At 42.0% G+C, this 18205-nt stretch overlaps 1 protein-coding gene across 2 annotated transcripts; it reads left to right on the top strand.

The window, feature by feature from the left end:
- The first annotated feature begins 12539 nt into the window (after positions 1-12539).
- On the top strand, positions 12540-17657 carry LOC105011213 (macrophage mannose receptor 1). 2 transcript variants are annotated; one of them, XM_013134750.4, is made up of 9 exons: positions 12540-12695; positions 13330-13368; positions 13496-13891; positions 14524-14961; positions 15150-15539; positions 16074-16535; positions 16727-16942; positions 17036-17118; positions 17206-17657. In XM_013134750.4, exons 2-9 carry the CDS (start codon positions 13332-13334, stop codon positions 17284-17286), a joined length of 2103 nt encoding a protein of 700 aa, XP_012990204.3. In that variant the 5' UTR covers positions 12540-12695; positions 13330-13331; the 3' UTR covers positions 17287-17657. The 2 variants fall into 2 exon arrangements, with proteins under 2 accessions (XP_012990204.3, XP_019903511.3); XM_020047952.3 differs by having other exon boundaries at positions 13300-13368.
- The last annotated feature ends 548 nt before the right edge of the window (positions 17658-18205 follow it).

Genomic DNA, 18205 nt, shown 5'->3' with positions numbered 1-18205 from the left:
CACTCCTGGACCAGTGGTAACACAAGCTGAATAGCAATGTGACTCACAAAGAAAGATAGAAATAGAAATGGCAGACAACCTAATTAAGTCAACTGATAAGGAATAGGTTACTGTTTCCAACAATGTTCTGTGCGAGGAAAAAGAACATACTCACTTTCTCTTGTTTCAGATTTTTTCGTTACAATATTCTTGTATGGCAGAAAGCCAAAATATGCCCAAATGGGTGGCGTAATATTCAGTTAGTTTTTTGCCTTCTTTAGAGATAAAGAGCAAACCATTGCAGATAGCAACTTTAGAAATCCTACACTTACAATGTCATAAGGACATACAGTTGTTCTCAAAAGTTTGCATACCCTTGGAGATTTGGTAATATATGTACTTTTTGTAATCACATGTTTCTTATGGGATTCATATTTAACTGTAGGTCAGTACAGAGTGGCACAATCACAAAACAAAACATGGCAACAAAGAAAAAAATGAACTGACCCCTGTTCATATGTCTGCATACCCTTAGTTCTTAAAACTGTGTATTGCTCTTTAGCATTAATGACAGAGTGCATTCTTTTGTAGTAGTTGTCTATGAGGCCCCGAATTCTTGCAGGTGGTATAGCTGCCCATTTGTCCTCGCAAAATGCCTCCAGGTCATGCAAAGTCTTTGGTCATCTTGCATGAACTGCACGTTTGAGATCTCCCCAGAGTGGCTCAATGACATTAAGGTCAGTAGACTATGATGGCCACTGCAGAACATTCACCTTTTTCTGCTGTAACCACTGGAGGGTCTATTTGGCCTTGGGGTCATTGTTGTGCTGAAAAGTCGAAGAGCGTCCGTTGCGCAGCTTTCTTGCAGAAGAATGCAAATTGTCTGCCAGTATTTACCGATAACATGCTGCATTCATCTTGCCATACATTTTCACAAGAACATTTGTGAAAAAATGCCATACATTTTCTTTAGAGCTCACGCACCCCCAAAACATCAGTGAGCCAACACCATGCTTCACAGTGGGGATGGTATTCTCTTTACTATAAGCCTTGTTGACCCTTCTCCAAACATAGCTCTTATAGTTGTGACCGTGAAACTATATTTTGGTCTCGTCACTCCAAATTACAGTGTGCCAGAATCTGTGAGGTGTGTCAAGGTGTTGTAGGGCATATTGTAACCAGGCTTTTTTTTGGAGTTGGTGCAGTAAAGGCTTCTTTCTGGCAACTCCACCATGAAGCTCATAATTGTTCAAGGATCGTCACATTGTGCTTCTTGAAACAACCACACCGTCTTTTTTCAGAGCAGCCTGTTTTTCTCCTGAGGTTACCTGTGGGTTTTTCTTTATATCCCCAACAATTCTTCTGGCAATTTTGGCTGAAATCTTTCTTGGTCTACCTGACCTTAACTTGGTATCAAGATATCCCACAATTATAAATTTTTTAATAAGTGATTGAACAGTCCTGACTGGCATTTGCAAGGCTTTGGATATCTTCTTATTTCCTTTTCCATCTTTTTAAAGTTCCATTACCTTGTAACGCAGGTCTTTTAACAGTTTTTTTCTACTCCCCATGGCTCAGTATCTAACATACTCAGTGCATCCATGTGAGAGCTAACAAACTTGACTATTTATACACAGACAGTAATTGCAATTTTCACCTGTGTGTATCCCTCTCCTTGAACTGCCACCTTAACGTGGTGGAGGGGTTTGAGTACCCGAGTGACCGTAGGAGCTATGTTGTCTGGGGCTTTATGCCCCTGGTAGGGTCTCCCAAGGCAAACAGGTCCTAGCTGACGGGTCAGACTAAGAGCGGTTCAAAAACCCCTTAATGATGAAAGAAATCGTGTGTTCTGTGACGTCGCCCGGCATGGCGCAGCCGGGGACCCACCCTGGAGCCAGGCCCGGGGTTGGGGCTCGTTCGCGAGCGCCTGGTGGCCGGGCCTTCCCCCATGGGGCCCGGCCGGGCCCAGCCCGAACGAGCGACATGGGGCCGCCCTCCCGTGGGCTCACCACCCACAAGAGGGACCATAAGGGGCCGGTGCAGAGAGGATCCCTGGACATGGAAACTAGCTCTAGGGACGTGGAATGTCACCTCACTGGCGGGGAAGGAGCCTGAGATGGTGCGTGAGGTTGAGAGGTTCCGACTAGAGGTAGTCGGGATCACCTCTACGCACGGCTTGGGCTCTGGAACCACACTCCTTGAGAGAGGATGCACTCTTCACCACTCTGGAGTTGCCCATGGTGAGAGGCGGCGGGCTGGTGTGGGTTTGCTTATAGCTCCCCAGCTCTGCCGCCATGTGTTGGCGTTTACCCCGGTGAACGAGAGGGTTGTTTCCCTGTGCCTACGGGTCGGGGATAGGTCTCTCACTGTTGTTTGTGCCTACGGGCCGAACGGCAGTGCAGAGTACCCAACCTTCTTGGAGTCTCTGGGAGGGGTGCTGGAAAGTGCTCTGACTGGGGACTTTACCGTTCTACTGGGGGACTTCAACGCCCACGTGGGCAACGACAGTGACACCTGGAGGGGCGTGATTGGGAGGAACGGCCCCCCTGATCTGAACCCGAGCGGTGTTCAGTTATTGGACTTCTGTGCTAGTCACAGTTTGTCCATAACGAACACCATGTTCAAGCATAAGGGTGTCCATCAGTGCACGTGGCACCAGGACACCCTAGGCCGCAGGTCGATGATCGACTTTGTTGTCGTTTCATCTGACCTGCGGCCACATGTCTTGGACACTCGGGTGAAGAGAGGGGCGGAGCTGTCAACTGATCACCACCTGGTTGTGAGTTGGATCCGATGGCGGGGGAGGAAGCTGGACAGACACGGCAGGCCCAAGCGTACTGTAAGGGTCTGCTGGGAACGTCTGGCCGAGTCTCCTGTCAGAGAGATCTTTAACTCCCACCTCTGGCCGAGCTTCGACTGGATCCCGAGGGAGGCTGGAGATATTGAGTCCGAGTGGACCATGTTCTCCACCGCCATTGTCGAAGCGGCCGCTCGGAGCTGTGGCCGTAAGGTCTCCGGTGCCTGTCGAGGCGGAAATTCCCGAACCCGGTGGTGGACACCGGAAGTAAGAGATGCCGTCAAGCTGAAGAAGGAGTCCTATCAGGCCTGGTTGGCTTGTGGGACTCCTGACGCAGCTGACAGGTACCGACAGGCCAAGCGGGCTGCAGCCCGGGTGGTTGTGGAGGCAAAAACTCGGGCCTGGGAGGAGTTCGGTGAGGCCATAGAGAAGGACTATCGGCTGGCCTCGAAGAGATTCTGGCAAACCATCCGGCGCCTCAGGAGAGGGAAACAGTGCCCTACCAACGCTGTTTACAGTAGAGGTGGGCAGCTGTTGACCTCAACTGAGGATGTCGTCGGGTGGTGGAAGGAGTACTTCATGGGAGTTTGCCCAACCAATCCACATGTTTTGTGGATTTGGAGAAGGCATTAGACTGTGTCTCTCGCGGCATCTTGTGGAGGGTGCTTGGGGAATATGGGGTCCTGGGTCCTTTGCTAAGGGCTGTCAGGTCCCTTTACAACCGAAGCAGGAGCTTGGTCCGCATTGCCGGCAGTAAGTCAGACTTGTTCCCAGTGCATGTTGGACTCCGGCAGGGCTGCCCTTTGTCACCGGTTCTGTTCGTAATTTTTATGGACAGAATTTCTAGGCACAGCCAGGGGCCGGAGGGTGTCAGGTTTGGGGACCACACAATTTCGTCTCTGCTCTTTGCAGATGATGTTGTCGTGTTGGCCCCTTCTAACCAGGACCTTCAGCATGCACTGGGACGGTTTGCAGCCGAGAGTGAAGCGGTGGGGATGAAAATCAGTACCTCCAAATCCGAGCCCATGGTCCTCAGTCGGAAAAGGGTGGCTTGCCCACTTCAGGTTGGTGGAGAGTGCTTGCCTCAAGTGGAGGAGTTTAAGTATCTAGGGGTCTTGTTCACGAGTGAGGGAAGGATGGAACGGGAGATTGACAGACGGATCGGTGCAGCTTCTGCAGTAATGCAGTCGATGTATTGGTCTGTCGTGGTGAAGAAAGAGCTGAGCCGCAAGGCGAAGCTCTTGATTTACCAGTCAATCTACGTTCCTACTCTCACCTATGGTCATGAGCTTTGGGTCATGACCGAAAGGACAAGATCCCGGATACAGGCGGCCGAAATGAGCTTTCTCCGCAGGGTGGCCGGGCGATCCCTTAGAGATAGGGTGAGAAGCTCGGTCACCCGGGAGGAGCTCATAGTAGAGCCGCTGCTCCTCCACATCGAGAGGGGTCAGCTGAGGTGGCTTGGGCATCTTTTTCGGATGCCTCCGGAACACCTTCCTGGGAGAGGGAAGTCTGGGCATCCCTGCTTAGACTGCTGCCCCCGCGACCCGGCCCCGGATAAGCGGAAGAAGATGGATGGATAGATGGATGGATGGATGTGTGATCTTTGCTGTAACTTCAAATAGAATCCTTTTTTGGTCCATTGCTCTTGAGGGAAAATGTTGGTCGAGATAGCTTTAAAACACAGAAGCCAAGATCAATGTAAGAAAGATTAGGCTACAACGTAGATAGGCAATCTGCTAAAAGTACTTTTGAGCTAGCTTAGCAAGCAAGCATATTTATTTACATAGCACAATTCAATGTGCTTTACAAAGACAAAATATAAAAATACAATAACACAAACAAATACTCAAATGAAAACATCAAAACAACATCAATATAATAAAAAAAGAAAATATAAAAAGGATAAAAACATAGGAAGCTACGAGGCTTCCACAGTGTGGTTAAGTTTAATTGCTCAGTCATAGGGACGAGAAAAGCGAAGTGTTTTTAACCTGTATTTAAAAATTTATATATGTTTGGGGCATGTCTAAGATGTCTTATGGTAGTTTATTCCAGTTGTGTACAGCATAACTGCTAAACGCAGCTTCTCCATGTTTAGTTTGGACTCTGAGCTCTACTAGCTGACCTGTGTTCATGGATCTAAGAGCCCTGCTCGGTTTATATTCTTCAAACATATCAGAAATATATTTGGGTACTAAACCATTCAGAGATTTATAAACTAAAAGCACCACATTAAAATCTATTCTGTAACTGACTGGAAGCCGATGCAAAGAGACCAGAACTGTTATTTAATCCGAATCAGTATTCAGCCGTATATCATTTAAAACTATAATCAGGGCCATTTCAGTACTGTGAGGACGGAAGCCTGACTGAAATTTGTCAAAGAAACCGCTTGATGTCACAATTCAACTGTGAGAGACAGAATATCTCATCTTCATCCGCTTATCCGGTATCGGGTCGCGGGGGCAGCAGCTCCTGCAGGGAACCCCAAACTTCTCTTTCCTGAGCAACATTTGCCAGCTCTGACTGGGGGATCCCGAGGCGTTCCCAGGCCAGTATCTAAATATAATCTCTCCACCTAGTCCTGGGCCTACACCGAGGTCTCCCTAGGGAGACGTCCTGGGGGCATCCTTACCAGATGCCCGAACCACCTCAACTGGCTCCTTTCGACGCAAAGGAGCAGCGGCTCTACTCAGAGTTCCTCATGGATGGCTGAGCTTCTCACCCTATCCCTAAGGGAGAAGCCAGCCACCCTTCTGAGAAAACCCATTTCAGCCGCTTGTACTCGCGATCTTGTTCTTTTGGTCATGACCCATCCTTAATGACCATAAGTGAGGGTAGGAACGAAAATTGACCGGTATATCGAGAGCTTTGCCTTCCGGCTCAGCTCTCTTTTCGTCACAACAGTGCTGTAAAACAAATGCAATCCCGCCCCCGCTGCTCCGATTCTCCGGCCAATCTCCCGCTCCATTGTCCCCTCACTCGCGAACAAGATCCCGAGATACTTGAATTCCTTTACTTGGGGTAACGCCTCATTCCCTACCCGGAGGAGGCACTCCTGCTGAGAACCATGGCCTCAGATTTAGAGGTGCTAATCCTCATCCCAACCACTTCGCACTCGGCTGCGAACCGGTACAGTGAGTTCTGAAGGGCACAGACCGATGATGCCATCAGGACCACATCATCCGCAAAAAGCAGCAATGAGATCCCCAGCCCACCGAACTGCAACCCCTCCCCACCCCGACTATGCCTCGATATCCTGTCCATAAAAGTTGCAAACCAGGGTGTTCGAGGGTTACCGCCCCTTGATGCACCAAAGACCTTTAGTCCACAGCTCCGTGCCGCAGCTTCGGCAATGGAGGCTTTGAACATCGACCACTCAGCTTCCATGCCCCCAACCTCCACAGGGATGCCAGAAAAGCTCCACCGGAGGTGTGAGTTGAAGATCTTTCAGACGGGGGCCTCCTCCAGATGTTCCCAGTTCACCCGCACTACCCGTTTGGGTTTTCCCAGTCTGTCCAGAGTCTTCCCCCACCCCCTGACCCAACTCACCACCAGATGGTGATCGGTTGACAGCTCCGCCTCTCTCTTTACCCGAGTGTCCAAAACATGCGGTCTCAGGTCCGATGACACGATCACAAAATCAATCATCGACCTTCGGCCTAGGGTGCTCTGGTACCACGTACACTTATGAGCATCCTTATGTTCGAACATGGTGTTCATTATAGATAATCCATGACTAGCACAGAACTCTAACAACAAACGACCACTCAAGTTCAGATCAGGGAGGCCGTTCCTCCCTATCACGCCTCTCCAGGTGTCTCCATCATTGCCCACGTGTGCGTTGAAGTCCCCCAGCAGAATTATGGAGTCCCCTACTGGAGCCCCATACAGGACTCCATTCAGGGTCTCCAAGAAGACCAAGTACTCCAAACTGTTGTTCGGGGCATATGCACAAACAACAGTCAGAGATTCCCCCCCACAACCCGGCGTAGGGAGGCGACCCTCTCATCCACTGGGGTAAACTCCAACATAGCGGCATTCAGCCGGGGGCTTGTGAGTATCCCAACCCCCGCCCGGCGCCTCACACCCTGGGCAACTCCAAAGAAGAATAAAGTCCATCCCCTATCGAGGAGTACGGTTCCAGAACCGAGTGTGTGGATGTAAGCCCCACCAGATCTAACTGATAGCGCTCCACCTCCTCCTCCTCGTTAGAGACAGAATCTAAAACAAAAATCCAGAAAATCACATTATGATTTTTAAATAATTAATTTGCATTTTATTGCATGACATAAGTATTTGATCACCTACCAACCAGTAAGAATTATATGTATCTTTTTTGGGCAACAACCTCCTTCACTCAGTAAGAGCATTGAAGATGGGTCGTGGCTGGGTCTTCCAGCATGACAACGACCCGAAACACAGCCAGGGCAACTAAGGAGTGGCTCCATAAGAAGCATCTCAAGGTCCTGGAGTGGCCTAGCCAGTCTCCAGACCTGAACCCAATAGAAAATCTTTGGAAGGAGCTGAAAGTCCATATTGCCCAGTAACAGCCACGAAATTTGAAGGATCTGGAGATTTGTATGGAGGAGTGGCCATAATCCCTGCTGCAGTGTGTGCAAACCTGGTCAAGAACTACAGGAAACATATGATCTCTGTAATTGCAAAAAAAAGGTTTCTGTACCAAATATTAAGTTCTGCTTTTCTGATGTATCAAATACTTATGTCATGCAATTAAATGCTAATTCATTACTTAAAAATCTTGAAATGTGATTTTCTGGATTTTTGTTTTAGATTCCGTCTCTCACAGTTGAAAGTACCTATGATAAAAATGACATACTTCTACATGCTTTGTAAGTGGGAAAACCTGCAAAATCAGCAGTGTTGAAAGTTGTTTATTTTCTCCAGTAGCATAGAAATATATTTTTTCAGGATCTCAGAGCCAGTTTTCCTTTGTAGAATGTCGAAAGACCCAGTGTGGATAATAATCTGCATGTTGCTTGGATGTGTAGAGAGAATAACTGGCAACATTTCTGTTAGCTCTCTGACCAATGTGTCAGCCATGGTTAGGTTTTCAGTCTTTGACATTCTGATATGCTTGGTTATGTCATCCCTAATCAAGGTAGTATCTGGTTTATCAAATGTGGAGTTAGCAAAGTTTCTTCTTTCATTTGTCCTATCAGTGGTTTTAGGGCTATTTCTTGGATTTTGGTTAGCCCTAATAGTAATGTTGTGGTTAGCTTCCCTAGGTTCATTTGCACATATTTTGTTCAGAGTCAGTGGGTGCCAGTAAGATTTGTCATTGGGGAAGCCTGGTTTGAAAGCCTCTGGGGTTAATCCAGTGGCATGGCCAGGGGAGAGTGTCAGCCAGGTCCGTGACAGAGTGGTCTAGATTTGATGTAATCCCTTGTATACCAATCTGTGTCGGTCCGTTAGGGTTTGGTAGCTCAACCCCTAGAGTAGCTGCTACAGAGTCAATGAATTGTTCACTCACGTATTTCAAGCTGTTATCGTCTCCTTCAGTCGTTCGCTCTGAAATTTGCCAGTTTTGACTGCATTCTGTCAAGTATAGGGAAATCTTTAGAGCTCTCTAGCCTTAGGTTAGTCTGTTGTGCTATTTTAGCATTAGTATTTGTTGATTCACCTACTGGACAGGACCCACAGTCCGACCAGAGGAGCGCTCGGGTGACTTAATCTTCTAAGTGGTTGATCCGTTCCTCCAACAGCTGTCTCAGCTCCTCCATCATAAAAAAATCACTCAAAAATACAAAAGAACTATGCTGAGGTCCTCTTTTAAAAATTTCATAAAATTGTAAAAATAGGATTAAAACAAATATAAAACAAAAATGAAACAAAGGTAAAAGATTTAAAGAAGATTAAAATAAAATTTGAAAGTAAGAAAAGAAAGAAAGGCAGGCAAAAGGCAGATAGCAGGAGAGTTGCGTTATGCGACTAACAAGCATAAAAACAGAAAACAGCTTTTTGTGCAACGGCTGTAAAAGTACTGGGTGGATAAATATTTCTGTGAGACAGAAATTAGAAAGTCTGACAGGGGAATTGAACTGGGGTCAGAATATTAATAATGTGCATAAAGGTCAGGGATGTTCCCCACAAAACCACAGGGCTTGAAAATCCTCAGTTCAGCTCTGTATAGATTCCTAATGCAACTTTAACCACAGCCATTACATAATGTGGGCAACAGAAGCCTTATTAACGGAACTAAAGTGTACTCTTATACAAAGATTACTGTAGCTAACCACTACACTATGTAAATTGAAATCATTGTTGGTGCAGTTCGTCCATCGCGAAATATACAAAAATAATTATCATTTAGAATTTTTGTGATGCAGCTAGTGAAGCTTGTAGCCAGCAAAGGTTTAGTCTGAACAAATCCTAACGCCTGATTGTTTATGCCTGTGATAAAAAAAAATATACATATATTTGTGGCAAAAGCTATCAGCAATAGATAGTATAATGTTTCATTGTGTTAATCTGTTGTTACTTTTATTGGAGTGATGGAGGTCAGATTGTATTTTAGGAGCCATATGTGCAAGAATGCAGGTAAACAAGTATTTGCAAACTATTCCTTGCTACTGTAAATTTTCACTGAGTATGGATATCTGTATATTTAAACTGAGTATGGGTGTCTGTATATTAACACTGAGTGTGGGTGTCTGCATATTAACACTGAGTATGGGTGTCTGTATATTAACACTGAGTGTGGGTGTCTGTATATTAACACTGAGTATGGGTGTCTGTATATTAACACTGAGTATGGGTGTCTGTATAGGGGGCTCCAGTGGTAAGGGTCCACGTGAGGAACAGTATTTCACATTAAACATTGTGTATGCTGTTTTCAGATCCAAGAGGAACTCGTCAGACGAGGGCTTCCAGGAAACTTCACACTACGACTGAGAGCCACTGAGGAGATCAGAGAGGCTGTCCTCTCCTAACACAAAGGTTAAATAATAAAAAATAGAAGAAAACCAACCAACATTCCAACATCATAATTCAGAATCCATAGTCAGCAACTCTGCAGATTTCCTGGTCATGTGATGAAAGAAGTGCCCAATAATGTAGTGAATCATTATGCTAAATTCAGGATATCCTCTTTAACACTACATTTACTTTCTATATCAATGAAATGGTGTCTTAACTGTAACCCCATCTATCCATCACTCTGACATCAGTCAGACATTAATAAGCTGTAGATTAGGTTTATTATTCCTTAGCTACACTGTATTTATGTTGTCATTTAACTATGGATATGTTAATTTGTCATTTATCGGTTTACAGCTGTCTTCAACCTTGGGTCTGCGAATCTACCACATGGGTTCCTGGAGAATATCTCCCATAATGATTTATTTAAATTAGTTTTATTATTTTTAACATTATCATTATAATTTGTATGCCTATGAGAAAAAGAAAATGTGTTTGTGATTATTTGTGTAGAGGTTTGTGCTCAAATGACTTCCTGAATGGTGTGTGTGGTGGGATTGTGTTTCCGTAATGTAGAATATGATATCTCATCTTCTTCCGCTTCATCCGGGGCCGGGTCGCGGGGGCAGCAGTCTAAGCAGAGATGCCCAGACTTCCCTCTCCCCAGACACTTCCTCCATTTATCTGTACATTTTAACTATCTTAATCCCCTAACTCAAACCTAAAAGTTATTATAAATATAACATTTGCCCTAAACATAACATTTAGGACATAAAATGCCTTTCTCAAAATGGGGACAATAATTTTCTGATTTAACCACTGTTGTTTAGTGTCCATTATGTAGTAAAGTTAGAAACACACACAAGTATGGGGCCAACAGTGTAATACTGCAGATGATCAGCAGGTGGTGACAGTAACCTACTATGTGTTATGGGAACTTGGTGAGTCCAACCCTACCATGTTTCATGCATTAATTTAAATGTCCCTGTATAGGCAATGTAACACCTTTATATCTTTGACATAGCATAGCATAGCACTTTTTATGTATTTAAACAATGTGGGGATATTAGTAAACAATGTGGGGATATTAGTAAACAATGTGGGGATATTAGTAAATAATGGAGATAATGTACATACTCAGGCCGTTGCCAGGAATCTTGGGACCTGTGACTAAATATATCCCCCGGCCCCACATTTGTGTCATCATCAATGTGCTAAAAGTTGCATACTATTGTCTTATTGTCTTAAACTGTCTTAACAGTTTTCTCTAACTGTTATTAAATACCAATGCCAAACTGTTTCATCCAGAACTATATTGAACAAAAATACAAACAACATTTGCAATGATGTTACTAAGTTACAGTTTATTTATAGAAATCAATCAAATGAACGTGCTGAACACCAATATAAACATAACACAACATGTGCAGTTTAGGCCCCTTCTTTACAACTTGTATCTGTATACCCAGTCTTAGGAAATGTACAGATTAGGGTTTATGGATTTATTTCAGAACGTGAATGTCCTTATTTGAATGGTAACTCAGTTGTAGCTCAGTGGAAATGTCTGTCGGTTTCCAATAAAAGTGCAACTTTCATAATACATCATTAACTCTACAGATTATTATTTTATGCAATTTTAAAAATCAATGTTTCAGATAAGTACATGTTTGGACATAATGTGGACATCATTTCCACATGAATAATGAGCCACAATACGTTTTATACTTTAGTAAAGGATATACGTTTGTTATGCTGCACAAAACAGATAAACAAATAGACTGAATGTTATTTTGAAGTGTACCTCCCTGAATTCGATGACACATGAACATGTCTGCCATCTCCAAAGTGCCCATTTTAAATTACTTCACACTAAGGCCTAGTCCACACATACACAGGTATTGTTTATAAAAAAAAAATTCTACTTCGTTCTAAATAAAAATCCTGTCACCATGAAAACACAAAAACATGCTGTCAAACACTGTTAAGAACATGCCAAACCAACAGGCGATGATATTACATTAGATTAGATTCAACTTTATTATCACTTTATTACTTATTATCACAAGTGCAGTACAATGAAATACAGTTTGCATCTCACCAGAGGTGCAAATAGAAGAGGGCAGAACATTTACAAGTATTAAGAATAAGTACAGTGGGGTGAACAAGTATTTAATATAAGGCCGATTTAGCAGGTTTTCCTACTTACAAAGCATGTAGAAGTCTGTCATTTTTATCATAGGTACACTTCAACTGTGAGAGACGGAATCTAAAACAAAAATCCAGAAAATCACATTGTATGATTTTTTTAATAATTAATTTGCATTTTATTGCATTTAAGAACCGGAGTGATGTGCTCTGTTCTCTTGGTCCTGGTTAACATTCTAGCAGCAGCATTCTGAATGAGCTGCAGCTGTTTTACAGTCTTTTTGGGGAGTCCAGTAAAGAGGCCATTACAGTACTCGACCCTACTAGAGATAAAAGCATGGATGAGGTTCTCTTGGTCTTTTTGGGACACCAAGCCCTTGATTCTGGTTATATTTTTAAGATGATAGAATGCTGTTTTTGATGGAAAAACAGGAACATATGAACACACAGACACATATGAAAGAAAGCACTGCACTGAATACCACTGATATCACACCTGTCATCAGGCTGTTGATAATGACATGTACAGTATGTGAACAAACTGGAATTGAAACAGTATTGTTCTTATTAGGGTGAAAACTGACAGTGCCTAAGATACAAAAGGAGCTCAGAGACAGAGACCCACACAAACAGGTTAGAGACAGAGAGACACACACACAAAGGTCCAAGACAGAGAGAGACACACACAGGTTAGAGACAAAGACACACAGGTTAGAGAGAAAGACACACAGGTTAGAGACAAAGACACACAGGTCGAAGCGATTCAGACAAAGTGAAAACTAAATGTGAGTGGGAGAGGACTGATAAACACTGGTGGAAATTTCAGTAGAAGGTAAGAGTCAGTAATCTTTTAAAATATTTTGAAATTCAAGACAATTAAATTAAGAACTTATTCTTATTAACAATGATGTCAAAATATCTGCTAAATTAATAAATTTCCTTTCCTATTTAATTTGATGATTTATAATTACTATTGGAGTTCAAAAAGTCTCATTAAAAATGAGAATGCAGATGCTCTTGATGGTGGAATTGCTTCTACATGTGGCATAAAAACTCATCCTCACTTTCTTTTCCTATATATTGTCTTACATACCAGCAGTTGGTCACCAACACCACACAAAAGTATATACTGTATTTCCTATTTCAAAACATTCTCAAGCATAATAAATATTCAATACATAACTGTATGCTAATACAATTAGTAACATACAATAAAGTTAATAATTGCTAATAGAATAAATAAATATTGTAACAGGTCATAAAACACTGCAATTAAAACACAAGCTGAATGAATGAAATGTAAAATTAAATAAGGTTCAATAAGATTGATTGAATGTATTTAAGCATTGTATTAATGTATTGTATGTATTCATCAATAACCATATTCATTTAGATATTTTTGGATATTAAAGTCTAGCATTTTGTTAATCTAACAGTGTACCCATTTTACTCTCCATATTGATCAGGCATGGATAAAACAGTGCTCCTGATCATTCTGTTATCGGGTCAGTGAAAGAAATACATGATTATATACATTATCTGCTTTAATTAATACTTTGGTACAATGTAAATTGTAAATGAATGTGTTCTTTGATAAATATTAACCACATATTAACCACATGTTTATTTCAGGGCTGACCACCCTCACTTCATGTCTCACTCAGTATCATTATGTGAACATGCAGATGACCTGGTCTGAAGCTCAGAGTTACTGCAGAGAGACCTACACTGACCTGGCCACCATATCTGACACAAAGGAATATTACAGTCTGTTAAATCTGCTGTACCATACAGATGGTTATTCTGGTGAGGTCTGGATAGGGCTGACGTTCACCAACTGGAGGTGGTCTCTAGAAAATAATGAGACAGAGGGGATCAGTAATGGGTGGCCTGCAGGATATCCCTGGCTCCAATATGGATACTACACATACAGTAATGTGCTGAAGACCTGTGTGATATTGTCACCATACAATGGATTGTGGTATGGGTATGACTGTTACTCATCCAACTACTTTGTTTGCTACGATGGTGAGTACAGTATGCATGTTGACATACAGGTATTTTGTCTTCCCTTCTCTTATTTTTATTTGCTTCTTCTTTGTTGTTTTTATTTATTTTACAATAGAAAATAAATTGATTGATTACCCTTGGTCATGCTCATATTCAACATGACCCTGCATACAATCACCTGGACATATGGATGGATGAAAATGCATCTAGAAAATTCCTTTAAAAAAACATCTAGAAAATTGAGGATGATATAATCAATTTCTGTATTATTAATTATAATTTCTGTATTATTAATTATTTCTGTATTCTATTATTTATCGCCATAATCAAAACCATTGCACACCATGGTCTTCTGTACACATCGGTGCATTTTCAGCAATTCTGTACAAAAATAATAATAATTTTTACAGAAAGATAAAGTTTCAGATTATAAAAAGGTATATATTATTTCATAATATGGGACTTTTATTCCCTTGTTCTTTGTTAGTATGGATCAAAAGATGAATACCAAAAAAATAAAAATACAACAGAAGGTTTAGGAAGAATTGGATGTTAATATCAGTGAACTGTGGAAGTGGAAATAACTGATTTAAAGCTGAATTGACTTAATGAGTAACAGCTATTCTGATGTACAATAAAACTTTTTCCAGGGACACAAAACGCCACTCAGACCTTTGTGCTGGTTAAAGAATGGATGACATGGAATCAAGCTCAGAGTTACTGCAGACTTCACTACACAGACCTGGCCATTGTGAGGAACCCGACAGAGAACCAAGCCATACAGAACCTTACACGGATTGTGTACTACTACTCAATCAATGTGGGGAACCAGACCGGAAACCAGTCCCTAGTGAACCAAACCCAGACTTACTACTACTACAACTACTACACAGTGTGGATCGGTCTGTACAGAGATGGATCATGGTCAGATGGGAGCAACTCCAGCTTCTACTTCTATTCAACAGCCTATGAAGCTCCAGATATTATTGGATTGAATGAGTCCTGTGTCACTGTTCAAACATCTCGATACTTTTATCAGAGCGTAGTGATGAACTGCAACAAAACTGTACCTTTTGTCTGCTATAGCGGTGAGTTAATGGTCTGATTCAAATATGTCTCTGTATGAAGCAATATAATGAACATTTATACACACAGTTGAATGGTTTAATTAATTTATTACATTCATAAAAGCAACCCATCTGTGATTGGTCAGTAGGTTGTTGATGATGTTGTGTCAGGTATCTTAACAAGCTGCTGCTTTATTTCCTGTTTTCAGATCAGTGCATCTCCTCCCCAAACATCTCTCATCAGTATCACCTGGTTAACATGCAGATGACCTGGACTGAAGCTCAGAGTTACTGCAGAGAGTCCTACACTGACCTGGCCACTGTTTCTGACCCAGAGGAATACAACAGTCTGGTCTGTCAGATTAACTCTACACTTGGTAATTCTAGCCAGGTTTGGATAGGACTCAAGTTCAACTGGAGGTGGTCTCTGGAAGATACTGAGACAGAGGGGATCACCAATGGATGGCCGGGAGGATTTCCCTGGGTCCAGAATGGATATATTTTTAGTAACCGGCAGGTCTGTGTCCTGATGTACACATATTATGGACAATGGCAAGAATCTTACTGTGACACTTACAACTACTTTGTTTGCTATGATGGTGAGTATAGTATGCATACTGACATGAAAACATCTGGAAACACCACAGCTGGGTTAGGATCTCTTACATGGTTTTAATTTGTTCAAAATTCAATATGAAGAACAATTCTATAAAATACATTTTTTTATTTTGTTTATTATTTAATTATTAATATATTCAAGAAGATATGAATAGTCTTCTGAATTATTAGAATGAAAACTCTAAATATTATAGATGTGGTGCAGTGATGAACCTGTTTCATACATCTAAACAACCTACTCATCCTTTTTCACAAATATTTCAAGGCCTTTACATTTGAAATCCTGGTTCAATAGGATGAACAGTTGACAAGTAAACACAATATGATTTTACGTTATGTTTAATTTGGCCTATATATTTTATGCATTGTTCTGCCATTTTGGAACTAATTGTTAAGCTTTGATCAAACTAGTTAGATGTCTGTCATAATCCCACAGATGCTATTCTGGGAGTTTCATTTTTCAATTTAAAACTACTTTTTAAAATGTATCCTGAAACCTGGTTAACTTTTTCCAGGGAGACAAAACGCCACTCAGACCTTTGTGCTGGTTAAAGAATGGATGACATGGTATCAAGCTCAGAGTTACTGCAGAGATCACTACACAGACCTGGCCATTGTAAGGAACCAGACAGAGAACCAGGCCATACAGAACCTTACACGGATTGTGTACTACTCCTACTCAATCAATGTGGGGAACCAGACCGGAAACCAGTCCCTAGTGAACCAAACCCAGACTTACTACTACTACAACTACTACACAGTGTGGATCGGTCTGTACAGAGACGGATCATGGTCAGATGGGAGCAACTCCAGCTTCTTCAATGCAAACAGCTATGGAGTTCCTTTTTACCTATTTACACAGGACTCATTAAATATTACTGGAATCAATGGGTCCTGTGTCGCTGTTCAATATGACTTGAACTATCAGTACAACACAAATAACTGCATCGATACTTTACCTTTTGTCTGCTATGGAGGTGAGTTGATGTTGTGTCTGTTTCAAACACAGATCATTTCTCTCCAGCACAAAGGATATTACATGAAACATTGACTATACGGTTTTAGTACAAACTGTCAGCTTTAATCTGTGGGCATTTTAAACAACATTCTGCAGATTTATTTCTGTCATATAGCCAGCGAGGTAATTATTGTTTTTTGTGTCCAACAGCAAAAAAAAACACAACAATAGTGCAAACAACAGAACCTGCTACTACCCAGCCCCAAACAACAGAACCTACTACAACCCAGCCCCTAACAACAGAACCTGTTACAACCCAGCCCCTAACAACAGAACCTGCTACAACCCAGCCCATAACAACAGAACCTGCTACTACCCAGCCCCAAACAACAGAACCTGCTACAACCTCTGCAAATAGAGGATCTAGTTAGTATGATGTTGTAAACAATTCCTGTTAATGTTTGGGGTGTTTAGACACATGTTTATATGAGTTCTTATATATTAATTGTGTATTAACAGGATATGTTATTGTTCTGAGGATGAGGCTCTCCTCTCTGATCACACTAACGGACGATTTCATCAGGAACGTGGTCTTACAGAAGGTAAGTGTAGTTTGACTGGTCCCAGTTTACCACAGGTTTCTCCTCAGCTCTGATCATCACTCCTAACACTTTGTATTCTGTTTCCAGCTTTATGAGGAACTGATCAGACTAGGCCTTCCAGAAAACTTTGCATTACGACTGTGGGCCACACAAGACATCAATCCCTGAGGGAGGAGAAAGAGAAGAACACTGCTGACCAACCAAACTTAATTCAAAAATATGTCAGTCTTATTCACCCACACACTGTTTTCTCTGGCAAATACTGCATTTACAAGAGCCATCAACTGTTAGAACAAGAAACCGGGCAAGCCTAGTTCAGCCCACAATAGAAAGTTTTGATCGTGGCTGCCCTCTTGAGAAACAAACCCAGGTTGCCCATGAGAATGGCTGTGTCTTTAATCACTACGCCACAGAGCCGGGTGTCCAATATGCTATACTGCCGGGAGTCAGTATAGCATATTCACATTATATAATATTGTAATGCATTAACATCAAGTTTTAATATTTCGTTAGACACTATTAGCCATTGTGTTAAACTGAGTAATGTTTCTAATTAAGTTTACATCCACCACAAATAGTATCTATGAACTGCATGACTTTTGCCACTGACCGTTTTAACAGCTTATTAGCCAGTAATGTGTCACTAGACGCCATTACGCATTGTGTTAAACTTTATAACTTTCACTTGGCCATGGTGGAGAGTTTGGAATCTGATTGATTGATTGTTTCTGTGGACAGGTGTCTTTTATACAGATAGCAACCTGAGATTAGGAGCACTCCCTTTAAGAGTGTGCATCTAATCTCATCTCGTTACCTGTATAAAAGACACCTGGGAGCCAGAAATCTTTCTGATTGAGAGGGGATCAAATACTTATTTCACTCATTAAAAAGAGAATCAAAATATAAAATGTGTTTTTATGCATTTTTTTGTTGTTATTCCGTCTCTCACTGTTCAAATAAACCTACCATTAAAATTACAGACTGATCATTTCTTTGTCAGCGGGCACATGTACAAAATCAGCAGGGGATCAAATAAATTTTTCCCTCAATGTATGGCTCTCGAACCGTATGACAACAGCTCAATAGA

The sequence above is a fragment of the Esox lucius genome, chromosome 7 (assembly GCF_011004845.1).
Source record: "Esox lucius isolate fEsoLuc1 chromosome 7, fEsoLuc1.pri, whole genome shotgun sequence".
NCBI lineage: Eukaryota > Metazoa > Chordata > Actinopteri > Esociformes > Esocidae > Esox > Esox lucius.
This window is presented reverse-complemented; position numbering and strand designations above follow the sequence as displayed.

What these genes read in the sequence shown, in the direction of transcription:
- LOC105011213 (XM_013134750.4), top strand. Translation starts at nt 13,332, where the DNA reads ATGGATAAAACAGTGCTCCTGATCATTCTGTTATCGG. An exon ending in ACCTTTTGTCTGCTATAGCG is followed by an intron (nt 14,962 to 15,149) that starts GTGAGTTAATGG and finishes TCCTGTTTTCAG; the next exon opens with ATCAGTGCATCTCCTCCCCA. An exon ending in GGAACGTGGTCTTACAGAAG is followed by an intron (nt 17,119 to 17,205) that starts GTAAGTGTAGTT and finishes TTCTGTTTCCAG; the next exon opens with CTTTATGAGGAACTGATCAG.